Here is an 18,022-nt window from a genome sequence, read left to right as displayed (position 1 = left end):
TTGTAGATACATTTCAGGATTTGAGTCATTATACTTGTAAAACTGTGTTCTGTAATTGCAAAAACCTCTTAGATTCATGGAAGAAACTTGTCTGCTATGAGATGGTGGTTCCAACTACTGTGTATTTTATATGGGACATAGAATATAATGTTTCATTATATATTCTGAAAGTACAAAACATAGTTTCTTAAGTCCATGAAGAAAACATTCATGAACGACTGATGTCCAGCATGGTGGGGCTATGAGCTTCATACCAGGAAGATGCTAAACTCCGGGCTGTGGAACGGCATAAGTGTGTGTGTCCTATTTGTTTGTTCCTTGAAGAGAGTGGAGAAGGCATTGCCCTTCCAGTCTGCAAGCTACATGAACTGTTGTTCTGGCCCAATATAGCTGCTCCTGTTTCCATACCAAACTCAGAATACAGTGCTTCTTTCTTGAATGTGATAATTTCATTTATGTACATTGAGAAAAATCCAGTCATTGTAACTATGCAATATTTTTTGTTTGGCTAGAGCAAAGATGATCTGTGTTACGTCAAGAACCTTGATAGATCTGTAGGTTGGGTCTGTTGAAGGGACAGAGTGAATGGTTTCATGGTGATAAAGTATTTTGGGGGTCACTAAGGGATGATTTTCTCTTTGCTTGCTCTTACGGATTTGTTGCTGTGTCTGAAACCCAGTTTTCTGTCTAGTTTGAGGCAGTGATGTGGAAGGAAGAAGTATTGCTGGTCTTGTCTTGATCAGCAAATATGACAAAAATAGAGGAAAGAACAGGTGAAAAGGTGAGACTTAACTTCTTCTTCTGTTAAAACATGATGGTTTTAAGATGGTTTTCTAGTTTTTAACAAGCCCCTTTTTCCCCCCTCTGCTGCAAAATTGCCTTGTTGAGTTAGACTCTCCTAGCTTGCTACCAAATGCATTTATGAGGACTGCAGTACTTATTTGAAAGCTGAACAGTCCTTTGTGCACTAGTGTTTATATTTGTGAAAAAGCACTCTGAAGATTACATTCACTGTTTCTTGGTTCATTTGTTACTTTTTCAAATCCTTGTATATTACATCTATGAAGGGGTTGTTTCTGTGGTCTGGAGAAACTGATGTTAATTAAATGGTGTGCTTTCCTGAAACTTTCTTAGTTTCAGCTCAGCAGCAAATACCGTCCTAAAATTTTGGCTGTAGCTGTCAGTTGTGTAGCTGCACTGATAATGCCAACCTTTATGCCATTATGACTAGTAAGGCTTGTAGATTGTGTCTATGTTGCAAAACATAGAATCTGTGGAATATTGTGTGGTCAGCTTGGATCACTGGTATGGAGGTTCAATTCCTCTTTGGTGTTTAAAGGTTTTCTCCTGCTTTTTATTATTGAGATCTGTAGAAGGTACAGCAGAAGTAGCCTCTCCATGAGGAGTTGTCAGATGGACTTTGTTTTTAGGGTTTACTTGAGAGTTTTAATGTTTGTGACACAATTTTTCATAAATTTGTCATTAAGACATAGTCATAAGTTTAGCAGCTGGTGGCTTTATCTGATGTCTACATCATTCAGTTTGTCATGTTGGTTTAGCAAAACAAAAATAAACTTGTGGTAGTTCTACATGAATACAGCATTTCAGTTCTGAAGCCAGTGACTGAGTAGCCAAAATAAAAAAGCTGTCTGGTGAGGAAGCAAGCACTTGTTAATCTGAAAATGCTGAGTAAGTCAAAACAAGCATTTTGCAAGGATGGATCATCATCAAGCAGATTTTTTTATGTCTCAGGTGTGTGGTCATACTTAAAGAGCAGAAGATGTGATCTAGAAAAGCAAAATACCTCAGGGACTTTTAGGGCAGTTGCTCAGGAGGTTGTCTGCAGGCAGTGGAAAGATGACTGAACCACAAAGTCCCAGCTTGGTTCTTGGTTCTTCCACTGTCCCGTGAGAGCCTATGTATCAACTATTTAGGAGGGATTAATCTTTCATTTCTTACCCCTCCCTCTTCATTTATGTATATTGGAGCATAGATACCTCTTATGATCCATGCAAGCTTTCTAATCACTGCTGGAATGTTTGCTGTCCTTTTTTTTTTTTTTTCTTTCCATCATATGCTCCTGTCCCCCTCCTCAAATGTGAAGTTAATATGTAGATGTGTTTGAAGGCTTTATAATCTTATGCAAGATCAGGAAAATCAATCACTTTATATTCGGTTTTGAATGTACTTGTGTTCTTTTGCTACTCTTAGGGTATTTTAATTTTATGTCTCAATATGTTCTCTACTTAAGTTATGAAACTTAATGTTTGCTTACGCCCTTGTCAAAGGATGTAGAAACAGTTTGCTGAGTGTGTAATTAAGTGAATCACAGGCCCTGATCCTGTGAGGCACTTGAGAAAGTAGCTGGTATCATTGAATACAGCTGATAGCTTGAGGTGGGCACATAAGGACTTTGCTGGGCTGGGGCTGGATGATAATCACCAGAATCTTAGATTTGAAAAGTGAAAGTCAATTCTGGCATCTTATTTATCGGCTCTCAGCACAGGGCGTATGCTTGTGATGGTCATGGTTGCTTGCTGAGAGGATGAGAATTGTTTGTGCTCCCAAACTAAATGTGTAGATCCAATCAAATTGACATAGACAGAAGATTCAGTAGTCTGACAAACATTCAGCTATTCATGTTGTAATTTAAAAAAAAAGGGGGGAAAGAAACAATGCTAATGTTTTTGTTACCACTGTACATTCTCATGTTTTGTGATTTTACAGTGAATGCACAGGTTTTGCAGCATAATGCATCAAAGTCTTGTTTGTTTGCTGTTTTCTTCTCCGTAAAGCTTTTTATGTAAGCATTTTTTGCTGTTTTGCACTGAAATTAGTTACTTAATTGCATCTAATATCGGGAAGCTAGTAGCTGTGATGCTTTACAATGCTTTTTGAATTGAAAATGTTGTGAATCTTTAAAAACCAACAAAAAACCCAACAAGAAAACAGCAAACCCACAAAACAACCTTAAAATAGGGAGGGTGTGGACAATGGTCAGAAAGTAAAGGACTGAGTATTTTGGTATAAGGTTGTGTTGTAACATGTAAGACATTGCTTTCTTACTGGCTACTGTGAATTTAGTATTCACTTTTCTTTTGTCTGTAATGGAGTTTTTAAATAATGGACTTGCTGTGTTTTCACCTTTCTTTGAAGCGAGACATTCTTGCATTTGCATTTTTTGGCTCTTGTTACATTTTCTGTTGGTTTTGCCTGCAGACCCTGTGTGGACAGTAATGACCGCACGTTTCCGATTGCCTGCTGGCAGAACCTACAATGTCCGAGCATCTGAGCTGGCACGAGACAGGCAGCATACGGAGGTGGTCTGCAACATTCTTCTCCTGGATAACACTGTACAAGCTTTCAGAGTTAATGTAAGTAATGGTCTCATTGCAAATCAATATCTAGCTTATTGCAGATCAATAGCCTGAGCTTGCTTTCCTTTTCTGTGTTTGTGTGACTGGAGTTTGACTTTCAGACATTGTTAAGTAGAGAATAAAAGGGGAAGTTGTGTTCAGGCAGGCATGCTTGTACACGTGCACACTTTTACTGGGAACTTAGTCATTCTGGCATCGTCTGTCATACTAACACGTCTTCATTTCAAAATCCAGTGTATGAAGCATAATTTATTTCTAGTAATTCTCTTCATGGATTAAAGTTGTCCAGTGGAAATGGAGGACAGTTTTGCCATTGAGTTGAATGTAGCTTTTGTTCTGCTGCGTTCTGGTTTTTGTATTTTGAGCACGAGTGGGAACTCTTCCTATAGCTGTGTGGCTGACTGTGTTCAATGACCTGTATGGTTATATTTGGTCACAGCTGCCATCTTAGAGTATCTTCCTGCTCTTTGCTCTCCTCAGAGAATATTCTTGATCTGTGATTTCCCTCACTTAAGTTCACCACCTTCTACTACACTAATGAGAAGGAAGGAAAATGGAAAGTTTGTTGTTGAATACTGAGAACTGTTAATGGAAAAAATCAACAACCTTTACACATGAACCTGGAATTTAAAATAGGTTATTCATCCCATTTTCTAATAAAAATTTTCTTGATGTTGTGTATATGTTATACAAGTGCAACCCTTAGCTTCCCGAGGGGAAAAAAAACCCCATGAAAAATAGGCAAGGACCTCACAGGAAAACATCAAAGCATTTAAAGCCATCTGTATGTGAGAAGAACCAGAACTCAACAGGAAAGAAGCTGTAGGTTTTCCTGTGGTAGTAGAACTCTGCTTTTACTTTAAAAGCTATAGAATTGATGACTTCTATAGACAAAGGTTGAATAATGTGATGCTGAAAGTTAACAGGTGGCATAATAATTAAAATTTTTAGAAGGAAATTGGACTTCAGCAAATGGAGTGTAGGAGTATCAAATAAGACTGTGGGACTTCAGATGGGAAATGAGGGAAAAAGTGAAACAATTGTCAAATCTATGTGGACAAATCTAATTCAGAACATTTGAAGAAGTTCTAATGCTCAGTAACTATACTGAATTCTGATACCCAGTGTTCAGCAAGGATATTGATATATTTGAATGTTTTGGGGAAGATTTGTGAGAAGGATTGCTTTTTTCTGTTCTGTAATCAGTGGTTAGAGCCCGAAGCTGCTGACCACAAGTGAAATCTGTTATCCAGCAAAAACTTGCAAAGATCCAGAGGCTTAAGGTTCAGAGGCAGGTCTGGTGGTTATTTGTTTTAGGTATGTCAGTCAAGATGGAAGGATTTAGGATATTCTCTTGAGGCATTTTTGTAGTTCATTCAAAAATACTTAATTTTTCCAGACTTCTGGAAGTAGTAATGTGTGGGAATTTTGGATGATGGAGCTGAAGGACAGATTTTTAAAGACCTTAATTTATTAACATCAAGGCTCCTTTCCCTTCTAAATTCCCTTCTTTAATGCTATATAAAAAATTAAATAGATGACTTTTTCTATATATTTTCCCCTTTTCTGTATCTCTTAACTTCTCATCCTTGCTAACAGTTTCCCAGTCTATATTGCCTGCCAAAAAGCAATATGTGCAAAATATAGTTGGATATAAAGCATTAGAAGTGCATAAGAAATTGTAAATGTTGTCATCTTTGCTTTCCAGGTGCATGAGTTCTCCATTAAAGTATCTGTCTTGTGGTTTTTTCTTATGAAGAATGTAAAAATTGGGAAAAACAATGAATAATTGTTGGGCAGTAGGTATGGGAGTTGTGTTTCTTTCTGATCTAGGTGTTGAAAAGCTGTACATTTTTAGAGGATACTAGTTCCTCTCAGAAAAGCAGAATCACCAGCTATAAATCCTCAAATGTCTGTTCTGTCTCTCCCAAGAAAAAATTATGTAATATGTTCTTACCACCTCCCTAGTGTACTAAATATTTTAGTTGGATGGATCATGCTTTACTGCTTATACAGATCAGCCTGCAAGTTTGTCTATTAAAACTGAGTCTAGGGAATAAAAAGTTCCTTGGTGCTGAACATCTTGATCTCATGCCTTAGCCTCAATCTGTTTTTTCACAAATAGGAGTAATAAAGTATTCATTTGTAGCAAATGTAACCTACATGCCATACAGGTTCTCAGGTTTTATAGCTTTGGTTTACTTTATTGTGGTTGACACTATACTTAGCCATAAATATTTATGGACTTGTTTTCAAAATACGAAGAACAAAGATAACATCAAATAAATTAGCACTTTTTTTTTTTTTTTCTCCTGGTGATTGCTATAGGTATTCTGCATGCTAATGATTGTAAAAATCATCTGGAGGATGCAGTGGTGTGTTAATAAAAATGTACTCAAATGCTATTTCTTCTCCAACAGCAACAGTTGATCAGCAAAGTGCTGATCACAGACAATGTCTGTTGATAGTTTATGTAATGTTCTAAGTTCACAATTCAACTAGCCTTTTCCATTGATCTGAAAAAAGGTGCCTTTGTGCTAAGCCTTACCTTGTAGAGAGCATAACAAATCAAACCAGATAATCCACATGGATTGTAGCCAGAGAAAGGCTGCATTGGTTCCAGGCAGAAGAATCAGATGGAATTAACCTTTGCTGTGTTTGAGGAGTACAAACCCTTTCTCTAAAATGCTCTGCTTACCAAATGAACAAATGCTCCTTCCGTCCTGAAAAGCACACTTCAGTAGAACATGTAGCTGGAAGAAAGAAGGCTGCCGTGAGTTAACAACATGATCAGGATGATTTGCATTACCATAAAACTGTTTCTTCAAGATCAAATTACTTTAATTTGTTGTAATTACTTGATTAAATACCTAAAATTACATCTTTTCCATGCAGGCTGGCTTACTTATATTCCCTGAAAGCCAATATGTCAAGGTAGATGAGGTGGGTTGTTCTGTGAGAAAGGCCAATGGTCATGGACAAGTGTTTCAATTTGGAGCCTTTACTATCCCAGAAGTTCAAACTTAATGAATTTACACTCTGATGGAAGCAAAATGCAAAAACCTGTAAAGAAGTCAAACCAAACAAGAAAAGAACAAACCAAACAAAAAAACCCATACCACCCCTCTGTAGTTTTAGACGTTTTTAGTGATTTTTAGTAATTTAATCTTCAGCATTACTTTGGTACTTGCCCTTTTTTCTTTGACACCAAAAAAAAAAAAAGTCAGTAATGGGGGCTGAGAAGAGGGTGGTTGTTGGTAAGCAGGCATCAGACCTGTGGAATGTGTAAACCTGCAGCTGTCTGCCTAAATTTTCACACGTGGTGTTTGCGAAGAAGTGACAATCATTTTGCAATTAAAAATTAATCTGTGTATATCTAGTGATACTAGATGATATATACGTCATAAAATGCAGTTCATGTATTGATGTCTAGTGTCTATGTCAAATTTGTCCTAAGAGGCCAAAATTTGTGAGACATTCTGCCTCCAGCAATGACTAGTAAGTCCGTATAACCCTCTAATTCTTTAATTCAGAAAAAAATGGACATTTTTGTGTCTAACTCCTGTGGTTTTGTCTTAGATAGTTCCCATTTTTCATACGTGTTTTCATTATTTCTTGTTTTATGAGGAAATAATGTTTCATTTGAATCTGTAGCAACGAAGGAAGTTTTTTATTATGCTCATCTACATTTATTTGGATTGCTTTTTTATTAAAAAATATAATATATTTAAACTTGCTTTCATACTTTTTTATATTTTTAAGCAGCTATTCAATGTTTTGATAGTATTACAAGTATTTTGGATCTTTCTCAAGAAGCAGAATTGTGACCTTCACCTGCTTTGGCAAGCTGCAACATCATTACATAAATATCAGAGATGGGTTAAGCTAAGGTCTGGTTTTGCTAGATGCTTATCGTTATTTTGCACTAAGTAAAACACTGTGATCCAAACAAATGCTTCATGTTGAAACCTGCCTTTTCTTACCAAATTTGCTGCTCAATTGCAGGAAAAATACCTTCCTTGTGGTTGTGGAATGATGTTCTGTGTTTCTTAATTCAAACTGATCAGCCAGTTGTAAGCTTTTTCGTTAGGGAACATTTGTTCAGGTTTTTAAGAAACAGTATACATTGGCAGGATTAGATTGGAAAAAAACTGCAGAGATGGTATCTGCGTTCTGTTAGAGGAAGTAACGTGTCAGCTGTGGTAATTGCAAGGCTAAACTTGGGTACCAGGCATCTCCCATTTTCTGGTAGTTACTGTTATAAGTTCTTAGTTTGTGTTCTTATTTAAATCTATGTGGGACAAATGCCAGGAATCAATTAGTGTTGCTATGTAATTTTAAAATTAGCTTTATTTGCTGTAAAAACTCTACTGATTATTGGTTTATTTCAAAATATAACAGAAACTCCTAATTTAGTAAAAATTTAAGTAGCTATATTTGGATTGTATATAAAAATGCCTTATGCATTTATGCTGTTGTACATTTGTTGTGTCAACATTTATTTTTTTCTTTGCTTGTTTTTAGTAATTTGTAAAGTAAATTTTTCAGTGGTGGACTTCTTAACAATGGTGCTCGTGCATTTTGTAAGACATCTTCTCTGTTCCATTAAAAAAAAATAAGGTTCTTTGCAAAGTAAATACAGGAATTCTTAGGTCACGTCAATTTAGCCAAATTTATATGTGACCTGAAATATATCCCTTATGTAATTTCAACTTAAAGATACATGCAGAGTTATGGGTGTGATTGTCCTCATGGGATTATTTAAAACATAATTTGTGTATCATTATTCTTTACTTTTTTACTATTATGAAATAAATTACCATGCATCTTGGAGTTTTTAGGCTCAAATAACTGCCTCTAATAGTTCATTAAACTTCAGTTGAATACAGTGTAATTTCATCTGAATAAAAAAAGTCAGTTTTGTTAGATGTTAACAGATGTCTGAAGGTAGATTTGTAGATTTTTCTCTTGTATGGATATTAATGGGATTCTTGCAACCTTATCTTGATCTTTTAGCTACATACTTCCATTTCAACAGCAGTAAAGGTAAACTGTTATGTAATCTCTATGCAAAGCAGGGTCCTTTGGGAACAGAACAGCAGGGTTTTTTGTTCAAAAACTCTAAAATTCTCCTTATTGCCTACAGTAAACAAGGCAAGATGTATCAAATCCACTGTAGCTGCAATAATACTTGACACCTAGCAGATTATTAGAAGCTTCTCTGCTTGGTGACAGAAAAGTAGAAAATTTGGGTGGAAACTGTATCAATCATCTCTTTCACATTTCGTCTTGTTTGACAGTTCTTGCAGAATTTTGCTAGTCTTTTGTATTTCAAGACGCTATGACACTTCTAACTTCTTTGGGAAACTCCCTTCAGATTTCACCAAATGTATTTATTGAGTCCTGTCATAATGACACACTCAGAGTTTCAATTACTATGTTGGCAGTATTTCCAGGTTAGGCAAAAAATTGCTAGGCACTAACAACTACAGATTCTTTTTATATCATTTTGTGGGTAACATTTGTCCCTGTAGTAGAAATCAAGTTTGTTCACTTGACTCTGAAGTGTTACTGCTACTCAGTTACTTTGAATTAATTCATTTAGAGTGAAGCACTATCCTAGAACGTATGTAAATGATACTTCTTGGTTAGATATTTGGCTGTTTCAGCTGTCTCTGCCATTAAACTTTGGAAACATTTTCAATATCCTGGTTCATTTAAGAATAGATTTTCAGATCACAAAGGATATTTTGTGTGGACCTGTACATTTGAATTCAATGACCCAAACAAGATTCTTGTTTGCACTGAATTCTTTATTAATTCCTGAACTTTTTTTCCTTTTCTGTTCTCCTTTTTAATATCAAATTTGGCTAATGAAAGGCTTTCAGAAATAATCATGCAGCTAGCTGAGAAGTGAGAAGTTCTTACTGTCAGAAAATGACAGAGAAGAAAAATGATTTCCTTACATATGTTTCAAAAAGAGATGAAGCTCATTTAAAAATAGTGCTGCTGGGATACACTTTGTGATCTGTAAAAAAGTGCTGCTAGAGCACATCTGAAAGAATTTATATGTGCTCTACCTGCCTGAAATCTGTGTGTCCAGTTATATATATTGATTAAAGAAAAAGTCTATATTTTTCTCTGCAGAAACACGATCAGGGCCAAGTTCTGTTGGATGTAGTCTTCAAGCATCTCGATTTGACAGAGAGAGATTACTTTGGTTTACAGTTGGCTGATGAATCTACTGATAACCCTGTAAGTTATCCCTTATAAAACTCTGTTTTTTAAGTACAGTCTTTAAAACTCATAATCATGTTCATCACTGTGCTTTGTGTTATTTAAAGAGAGGTAAACAGAAGCCATTGCAAAATTGTGCCATCTTCTCCAACTGTGTCATTTGTGAGGGTCTCTCTCATCTTGTCGTTATGATAAAACGGCCTGTCAATAGTCCCAGGTTTGGAGTAAAATATTGAGTTCTGTGCTTATGAAGTAATATCTTAAAAGGATATTGCTTGTTTTATTTGTATCTGTTTAATAGATTGTATTATCATTGTCCAGAATAGTCAGTCTGTTTTAGATTTGTTTTGTGTTTGTATTTGTCATCAGGACTTAGAGAATAATGAGAGGATTTTAGATTGTCATGTATGTAGTTTCTGTTTCTAGCCCAGATACCTGGTGATTTTCCAGTAGTGTTTGGTATAGTCCAGTATCTGACAAGGGCTGTCATCTCATCACCTTAGCAAACGGGGGACTCCCTTGGAAATGAGTATTTACAATACTTCATGGCCTTAATTCAAAGGGAATTCTACTCAACTAAAACTTTGTAAATCATGAGTAGAAACCAAGAGATGCAAGTGTAACAGTCACTGCACTAGTTGCAGTGGTACTACTGGGATCTTGATTGCCTAAAGAGCCCTTCTTGGATATTTTCTTTTTTAAGTATCAAATGGTCAATACTTGTTTTGCAAAGTGCAGTTTAGCTAAGCATTATTCCTTATAAGACAGTTCTTTACCTAATTCTTATTATATGTGCAGGACAATGATGGGGTCAAAACTTACTTCTCAACTTGTGCATCAAAAGTCAGCTACATTCACTTGTTGACAGTTCTGTTAAGACATTGGTGGATTGCCTCTATAATACTTCTGTTCTAAACTTTGTTTCAGGCTTAAAAAACATAGGCAAGCAGAAGCAAAGGCTGAATTATTTTTCAGCTTTTTAAAAGAAGTATTTAATTGAATTTTGCTCAATACTTCACTTGACATTCAGAAATTTATCTTGCTTTCCAAAGGGTAGATCTCTAAGCTCTCTTTCTTTTAGTTTATCTGTCTGGAAGATGAGCACAACACTGTAATACAAGGATCTGATTAAGGGTTAGTCTGAAGCAGTGAATTAACAGGTATTTGGTACAAGCACATACTTTAAATAGATTTTTTTTATTCTTCTAGTTTCTAAATATTTTGTCTCTTCAGCACTATCTAGTTGCCATGAAAACAATGTGTCAGAGCTAAAAAGAAATATTACCAATATTAGTCATGCAAGCTTGAAGAATGTATGGGTTTGAATAATTTCAGGTTTAGATACACATTTACTTTTACACTTGGTTCATTTGGACAGGGAAACCATATTGGGTTGATAAATATTCTAGTTATTTGTGAAATAACACAGCAGAATATTGCTAAAATATAGTTAATGCAGCAGCAGATAAAGATGATGAGGAAAAGGCGATTCTGCTAATTGAGTGTGAAACCTCTAGCATTGTGTTTAAACATGGATGTCATGAATTGCAGAGCCTTTGTGGTTTTTTATAATATTAATATCAAAGAAAAAAAGTCAACGTGTTTTGAAGCATTCTTATATAAAGTTCATATATATCCCTGGCTACAGTGTTCTTTAAGCTTTTACATTTAGTCTTAAAAGTTAATTAATCCTGCATGAGGCCTTTTTTTTTCCAAATATTCGCACTTTTGAGGCTGCATCAAACTGTCTCTTTACTTCCTCTTGAGTTAACTACTACAAGGGATACAGCATGTGGATCTAGTCATCATCATTTGTTATTCCTCATTAATAAAATGACACAGGACTAACTTCAGATCCGTAGTGTGTGTTAGGTAGCTCAGGTACCTGTGTGTTTGCTTCCTCCTCCCTCACCTGAAAAAAATAAAAAGCCCTGTGATGAGTGTGAGGGAGTTGCACCCTTTACTGGGTTAGCTGTGTGTCATTAGGAACTGTGCCCATATAACGATTTCCTGAGGCTTGTGGACTTGCCTTACGAGGCAGCACAAGGAATTGGACAGTATTTGTACCAAAGATAGACTTAGGAGTTACCTGGACTGAGTTGGTGTGTACAGAGACTGCTGGGTTGCTGATGGGCAGTGGTTTAAACAACTTGCACAACTTTGCAGGCAGCCGTACTTTTAGCTGAAATTTGCCACATTGATTTTTATAAATCTCTGCATGTTCACAGCAGTGTTCTCCTGTAGAAACAATCAATATTTGGAACTGTTCAGTAAAATTATTCTCTAGTCCTTAATCCAGGAGGCTGAGTGCTGGGTCTCTGGCTTCCAAGATCCAGTTAGTGATGTAGAGGTGCTGACACTCAAGCTGACAATTTGAGCCAGTGGGATCACTCCCTGGATGTGGCAGACCTGCAAAATCCAGGGTCAGAAGTACTGGAAGTAGTTAAATTCACTTTGGAGTTGTAAATGAGCCTGCTTACCACTCTTCACTAGTTTAGGTGGCTCTTCTTAAAAAGTAGCTGACAGCTGTTAAGCACAGCATAGTTGGGTTCTCAGGCTCCTGTGACAATCATGAAAGCAACTCAAAGTGGAATTACTGCTGTAAAACAGGTATCTGGACCATATAGGTTAATCTTGGGGAAAGAAGAGCAGTAGCAGTTGTTGATGATAGTGATGATGTCTCCAGAATCAGTAATAAGCCTGTGTATGCCAGTGAAGCATTTTGGTAAAAGACAAGTAAGAAGTAATAAAAAAGCACCAGTTTCTTGATGGTGAAGGCTGAGATTTTTACTTTGTTTCTCTGAAGTTTGTGTTACAATTTGTCTCTTTCCAGAGGTGGTTGGATCCAAACAAACCTATCAGGAAACAATTAAAAAGTGAGTAATGTATGTATTTCATCAATTCATCTATTGTTATTATGCTATTTTTCCAGGGTGCCCTGATTAATTAGAAATAACTTTTCTTGACCATAGGAGGATCTCCTCACAGTCTGAACTTCAGAGTTAAGTTTTTTGTAAGTGACCCAAACAAACTCCAAGAAGAATATACAAGGTAGGTCTGGTTGCTTTGCCAATAAAATACTTCCCTAGAACAGTAATTAATTTATTTAAGGTGTAACTTGGAAACTTTCTTTTAACTCATTCTTGTTGTATGTACGAGCTTCTGAGTTTTGTCTAATAATTACCTATGTCGTTGTACCAAATCAATGCAACAAAAAGACTCTGTGAAAAAACTTAGAAATTTATATACAAAGTGAAGTAACTACATGAAGCAAATGCTACCAAGTAGAAACAGAAAAGGGAAAATAGAGAAAAGAGGAAAATCTTAATCCCAGTGTTTAACAATAAGTACAAATTTAATTCTATCCTTCCAAATGTTCTCTGTTGTGACGAAAAATTGCTGAGCATTCTGCATGTTTTCCTCCCCAGTTTTTTACTTGGTACTAATAAAATTAATCTCTGTGGTTGTAGTTGTAGTTTGAATCATGTAAGTTTATTTTGATAGCAGTGTGTTGAAATCTGTTGAAGAAAATGCTCAGTGTGAATCAAAATTAGAGGCTTGTGAATTGCAATTAGTCCCTGAAGAAATGCCTCAAATTTTCCATATTTTTAATTACTTCTGGCCCTCTACATAAATGGCATGAATTGACAGATAGGAATTTTTGGATGTAGGCCATTCTGAAAACAGGTCAGCCCCATTCAAAAAAATTATTGAGGATAGCTTTTGAAACCTGAGTACCAAAACTGTGACAATTTGAGTCCACGTTTGTTTATCATTGCCTTTAATTTGTCATATTTTGGACAAAGTTCTGCACATATGTAAGCAGAATTCACTAAAATGACTCCCAGAGATTCTGCATGAGACTTTGTTTTACTGAAATATATACTCTAGGAAAATTTGGCAATTTACTCTATCAAAATAGTGAATAATGAAAAACATGTTTTTTGAATTAAAGCAAAATATGTAATATTCCTGAGGAGATGAGAAAAAGGATAAGTGTTGATCAGTGTGAAGTAAACCATAAAGAAGGAGAAAACTGGAGAAGTGCTATTCTCTAAACACAAAGCTATAAACACAGCTTTCTTTTAAATGGGAAATAATGTATGGTTTCTCTATCTAGGTCAGCTCTGCCTTTTTTGCTAATAGGCCTAATTGCCCTTGAGAAAACTCATTTGTATTTTGAATTATTATGAAGAGAGAGAGATATTATCCATGGGCTTTTTTGGAGTGAATTTAGGATGCCATGTCACAAATATGGGTCCTTTCACATAATCAGTATTCCCACTCAAAAAAGGGAAAGAAAAGAAAGTGCAAACTTCTGACAATTCCGGCTGGAGCTGAGACTGTTCCAAAATGCTCAGTTTTTACAAATTCCATGAGAACAGAGGAATGGCTCAAAACACGAAGCAGTATGAAGAGCTGTCAGGGAAAGATTCAGTGTCTTCTTAGCCCTCTGTGCGTTCACGTGAGCGAGGCAGGTTTGAATGCCCCAGGTCAGGAGAGGTCAGTGTGAGCTCAGTGTGCACTGGAGAGCTTCGCTTCAGAAACTTGTCTGGGGAGGGAATGAAGCTTCATTAGTGCTCCTCGTGGCAGGAAAAATTGCTTATTAATGTTGACTCCATTAGCAATAATTCTGTCCTGCCCTTTTCTAGCTGTAGCTATATAAACAAGATGAAAACATGGTCATGCAGTGCTGCCTTTGTTGTTTTAGTGGAGTCTGTTGTTCAGGCTTTTGCAGATCTGCTTTGCTAAAGCTTCTATTGATTTCCCATTTTGCTCAATAATATGTGAGGCTTCAGTGGTCAAACTGGTGGTTGGCTAACAAGCCACTAACCTCACTGTTCAGTGAAAACAGTGGACAGAAGATGAACTCTGCTTGTTGTCCCTTAATCAAGATGTCCTTTAAGTACCATGAAATATTTCTAATAAAGCTTTATACCAAAAAACATCCAAATAAAATGGAAGTGCAGCTGTATATTTGTGAAGAGATGCTCAAGAAAAGCATGTGAAGCATATCCATTTAATATATAAATTTAAGTTGTAATTTATTGCATTTATTAATCAGTAATTTGCTTTATCTATTTTTTTTTGTTTGTTTCAATATGCATTTTAAGTATTTGAAGTATTTGAGATCTCTAAAGCTTGGAGAACGTCTAAGTTTTAATTCCTTGATGTCAATGTCTTTTAAAGTAAGATTCTTGCCCTTTTGGTCACTTAAAGTTTGTAGGGGTTGAGCACATGGACTAATCTTTGCATGTCAGTTCACAAATGTTTTCCCTCATATTCTTACAAACATGGAATGTTTTACCTTTTTATTGTTATATAGCTTGTAAATAATTGGATTTCTTTGTGAATATTTGTAAATGTTTGTGTAAGACTTTAAGTGGTAGATAATCCACTTTCTGAAGACTACACAGTTAGGAGAAGTCATGTTGTGTGTAATGAAGTGATATATTTTAGCTTTAATTTCTTAGTTGAAGTTGTTGTTGGGAAATGAATATTTAACATTTAGTGCTTTTCATATGTAATATTGGTGTTTGTAATGAATGGGTATAGCCCAGCTTTTGAATCAGAACTATACAAAGGAAAACAGGTGATTATTATAATAGTAATAATGTTGGGTTTAAATTTATAAGAAATCAGGAGTGATGTTTAAATTTGCCACTCAGTGACACTTTTATTAAAAAATTTAAAAGGCAGTGGAGACAAATTCTACAGCAGCTTTTATGTTATTTTACAAGGATTTTTATTCTGAAAGTTTAAGCTTTTGCTAACATCCTGCCACCTTGATAAATCTTGTTTGGTACCCCACTGCAGTCTCTAGTTCAGTGAAGCTTTGTAGCAGGTGTGATTTGCCACTTGATGTAAACGTTATACTTCTGTCAAATTTTCTAAAACCTCTGAGTGAAATATGAAGGAACTAAACTGAATGAACAAAAGATTCATTCTGAGACATTAACAAAATATTTGGGGTTTGTTGGAGAAACAAAGGAAGTAATTTAGGGGGAAATTTGTTGTACTTTCCAGCTTGTTGGAGTTTTTAAGTCATGGTGTTTCTGGTGCTCCTGTTTGGTGGGAAGTAGTTTGTGTTTTAAAATGTTTGGCTGTTCTTTCTGTTATATCAATCTCCTTCCTGACTTGAAAAGAGTGGGCACGAAAAAACTAGATGAATTTCTAAAAGAAGCTTTTTTCACATTATAATATAAAGAAAACTTTAGAAGCTCAAGGGAAGTTGATTGAGAGGTGTTTGACATAATAGAGTGCTCAACTTTTGTAATAACAATATAACTCCAAAATACTGAGAATAATTAATATAAATGAAAACACAGCAGTATCGAATACTCAGGATAAATTGTTCTGTCTACTTGGAGTACAGATCATTCTTATAAGGGTACCTCCATGCACAGATGCAAACTTCGACTTGTGATTGCTGTATAAAGCAGGAAGAATGTGAAATTTGTAGCCTTTTAGAAAAATATAAAGCATAACTTCATAGCCTGTAAGTCATTTTAATTTACCAAGCCGGATTATTAGATTACTAAGCAAAGTTTCATTTCTTTCCTACAGAGTTTAGGAAATAACATGCAAAATGTCCAGTGTTAGTTTGACACTAATTGAAAGCAAATTACATTAAATTGATGAAAAATGATGGAATAATATTTTTAATTGTAGTGTTTTTTTGTTTGCTTTTCTAAATAAGGTACCAGTACTTTTTGCAAATTAAGCAGGACATTCTTACTGGAAGGTAAGACATTTTTCTTGTGTTAAGCATTAAATGCAAATCTAGTCAAGGAAAAGTTCATAACGAGATATTTTGCCTGCAAAAATAAAAACTTATTAAGAATTAATCACTGTCTATGCAAGTGGAAATGTTTATAATAATTACCTGTCAAATTTGTCTGTAGACTATAAAAGACTAGGGTTTTCAAAACAGCCAAATGTCATATGATATATGTAATTTTATTTTTTTATCATTTTAAAAACAAAACAGATTGCCCTGTCCTTATAATACTGCTGCTCTTCTGGCTTCCTATGCTGTTCAATGTAAGTATAATTAGTGCTTGTGTACTTGTAGTACTGAAATATATAAAAAGTCTTATTGATTAGTTTCAAAAGAATGTACTTTGTATAGCATTATACGGTGGTGTTTGTGGGCATTGTGCTAATTCTCTCATGATTAAGGACATTGATTGGTTGTCCTCCCCCAGCATGTTTTGCTGAATTGGATATGGCAAAAGTACTTAAAGCCACACTGTTAGAAAACCCCAAATCAATACTCTTTTATTCCTGTGTATTCTGAGGCATGGCATCATGCCTTTTGCCTTGAGAATGATACTAAAAAGTATTTCTTAAGACACTAGAATATTTTTAACATACTATACAGTGAACCTCCAAATAAATGTGGAAACGGGAGTTCTGGTCTTATCTGGCAAAAAAGTTCAATACCCATCTTGGCAATTGTAAGCCATCCAGTGAGTAGATGAGTCTTGAAAACTGACATTTAGTTTTCTTCCTCATTCAGTTTTTCTTCATAAGCTGAAATTAAGCAATCCCAATATATTCATTCACATTCCTGTGGTTTTACACTGTTGAAGATACTTACATCCACATTAGTACTTTGTGTACTTTGTACATATCAGAGAAACTGTGTCCATGTTAATGGTTTCATTAAAAATATATAATAATGGTAATGTCATGTTTTATGCATGGTTTTGCTCAGTGGTCACCTTTTTGTAGGTCAGTCAATAGAACAATTTCTCTTAAACAAAACTCCCACACTTCAGCAGCCTGAAAAATGTACTGCAAATGCTGTCATGCCATAGGGATTTGTCTTTGAAGAGATAAAGTATTTGGTAACAGGAATTGTGAAAACTTGGTAGCGTTCTAAGGTTGTAAGAACACAATATGGGGTTTTTTTAAATATTGTAGAAATGGTGGGTATACACAGTGCATTGTATTTACATTTATCCATCACATCCCGCTGCTACTAAGTTTGTCAGCATGAACAGCTCTATCTAATGATTCCTGTACCTGCTTAGTAATAAACGTCCTGGATTGTTTATAAATACCTGTAAATAGCAGATCTCAGTCCTGTACTCTTGGATTTCAGCAAGGAGTGCATTCTGTTATAAAACCTGGTCCAATTTTCTAGTTTTTAAATTATTTACAGTAGGATCTGTTTGTGGTGATGCAAGTGACCCAGAGGTCTTTCCTACCTTCCCTTCCTTTCCTCTCCTCATCCTCCTGCTCAGTAAGTGCCTTCATCTGCCCTGTCAGTGCTGCTAGGCCTGCCCAGGACCCCAGATCATGATATATTACTGTTATCTCTCCTCTTTTCATTTTATGTTTCTTATCTATCACTGTCAAACTGCTACATGGATTGCAGATGTTTAAACCTGATTTTTTTT

At 35.5% G+C, this 18,022-nt stretch overlaps 1 protein-coding gene across 4 annotated transcripts in view; it reads left to right on the top strand.

Moving 5' to 3' along the window:
* Positions 1-18,022, top strand: part of PTPN4 (protein tyrosine phosphatase non-receptor type 4) — a 107,400-nt gene that overhangs the window by 36,190 nt on the left and 53,188 nt on the right. For all 4 annotated transcript variants that reach the window (XR_005955565.1, XM_041472865.1, XM_041472864.1 and 1 more), the window contains exons 2-7: positions 3,220-3,374; positions 9,525-9,632; positions 12,448-12,490; positions 12,587-12,665; positions 16,315-16,359; positions 16,606-16,658. Coding sequence is in view for 3 of the 4 variants with exons in the window: in XM_041472864.1 (XP_041328798.1) it covers positions 3,220-3,374; positions 9,525-9,632; positions 12,448-12,490; positions 12,587-12,665; positions 16,315-16,359; positions 16,606-16,658 (483 nt within the window). In the remaining variant the exon portion in view is untranslated. The remainder of the gene's footprint in view (positions 1-3,219; positions 3,375-9,524; positions 9,633-12,447; positions 12,491-12,586; positions 12,666-16,314; positions 16,360-16,605; positions 16,659-18,022) is intronic.

Source organism: Pyrgilauda ruficollis, unplaced genomic scaffold, assembly GCF_017590135.1.
Source record: "Pyrgilauda ruficollis isolate IOZ18807 unplaced genomic scaffold, ASM1759013v1 scaffold3, whole genome shotgun sequence".
Taxonomy (NCBI): Eukaryota; Metazoa; Chordata; class Aves; order Passeriformes; family Passeridae; genus Pyrgilauda; species Pyrgilauda ruficollis.
The sequence above is the reverse complement of the archived record's forward strand: the minus strand, read 5'-3'. Positions and strand labels throughout refer to the sequence as shown.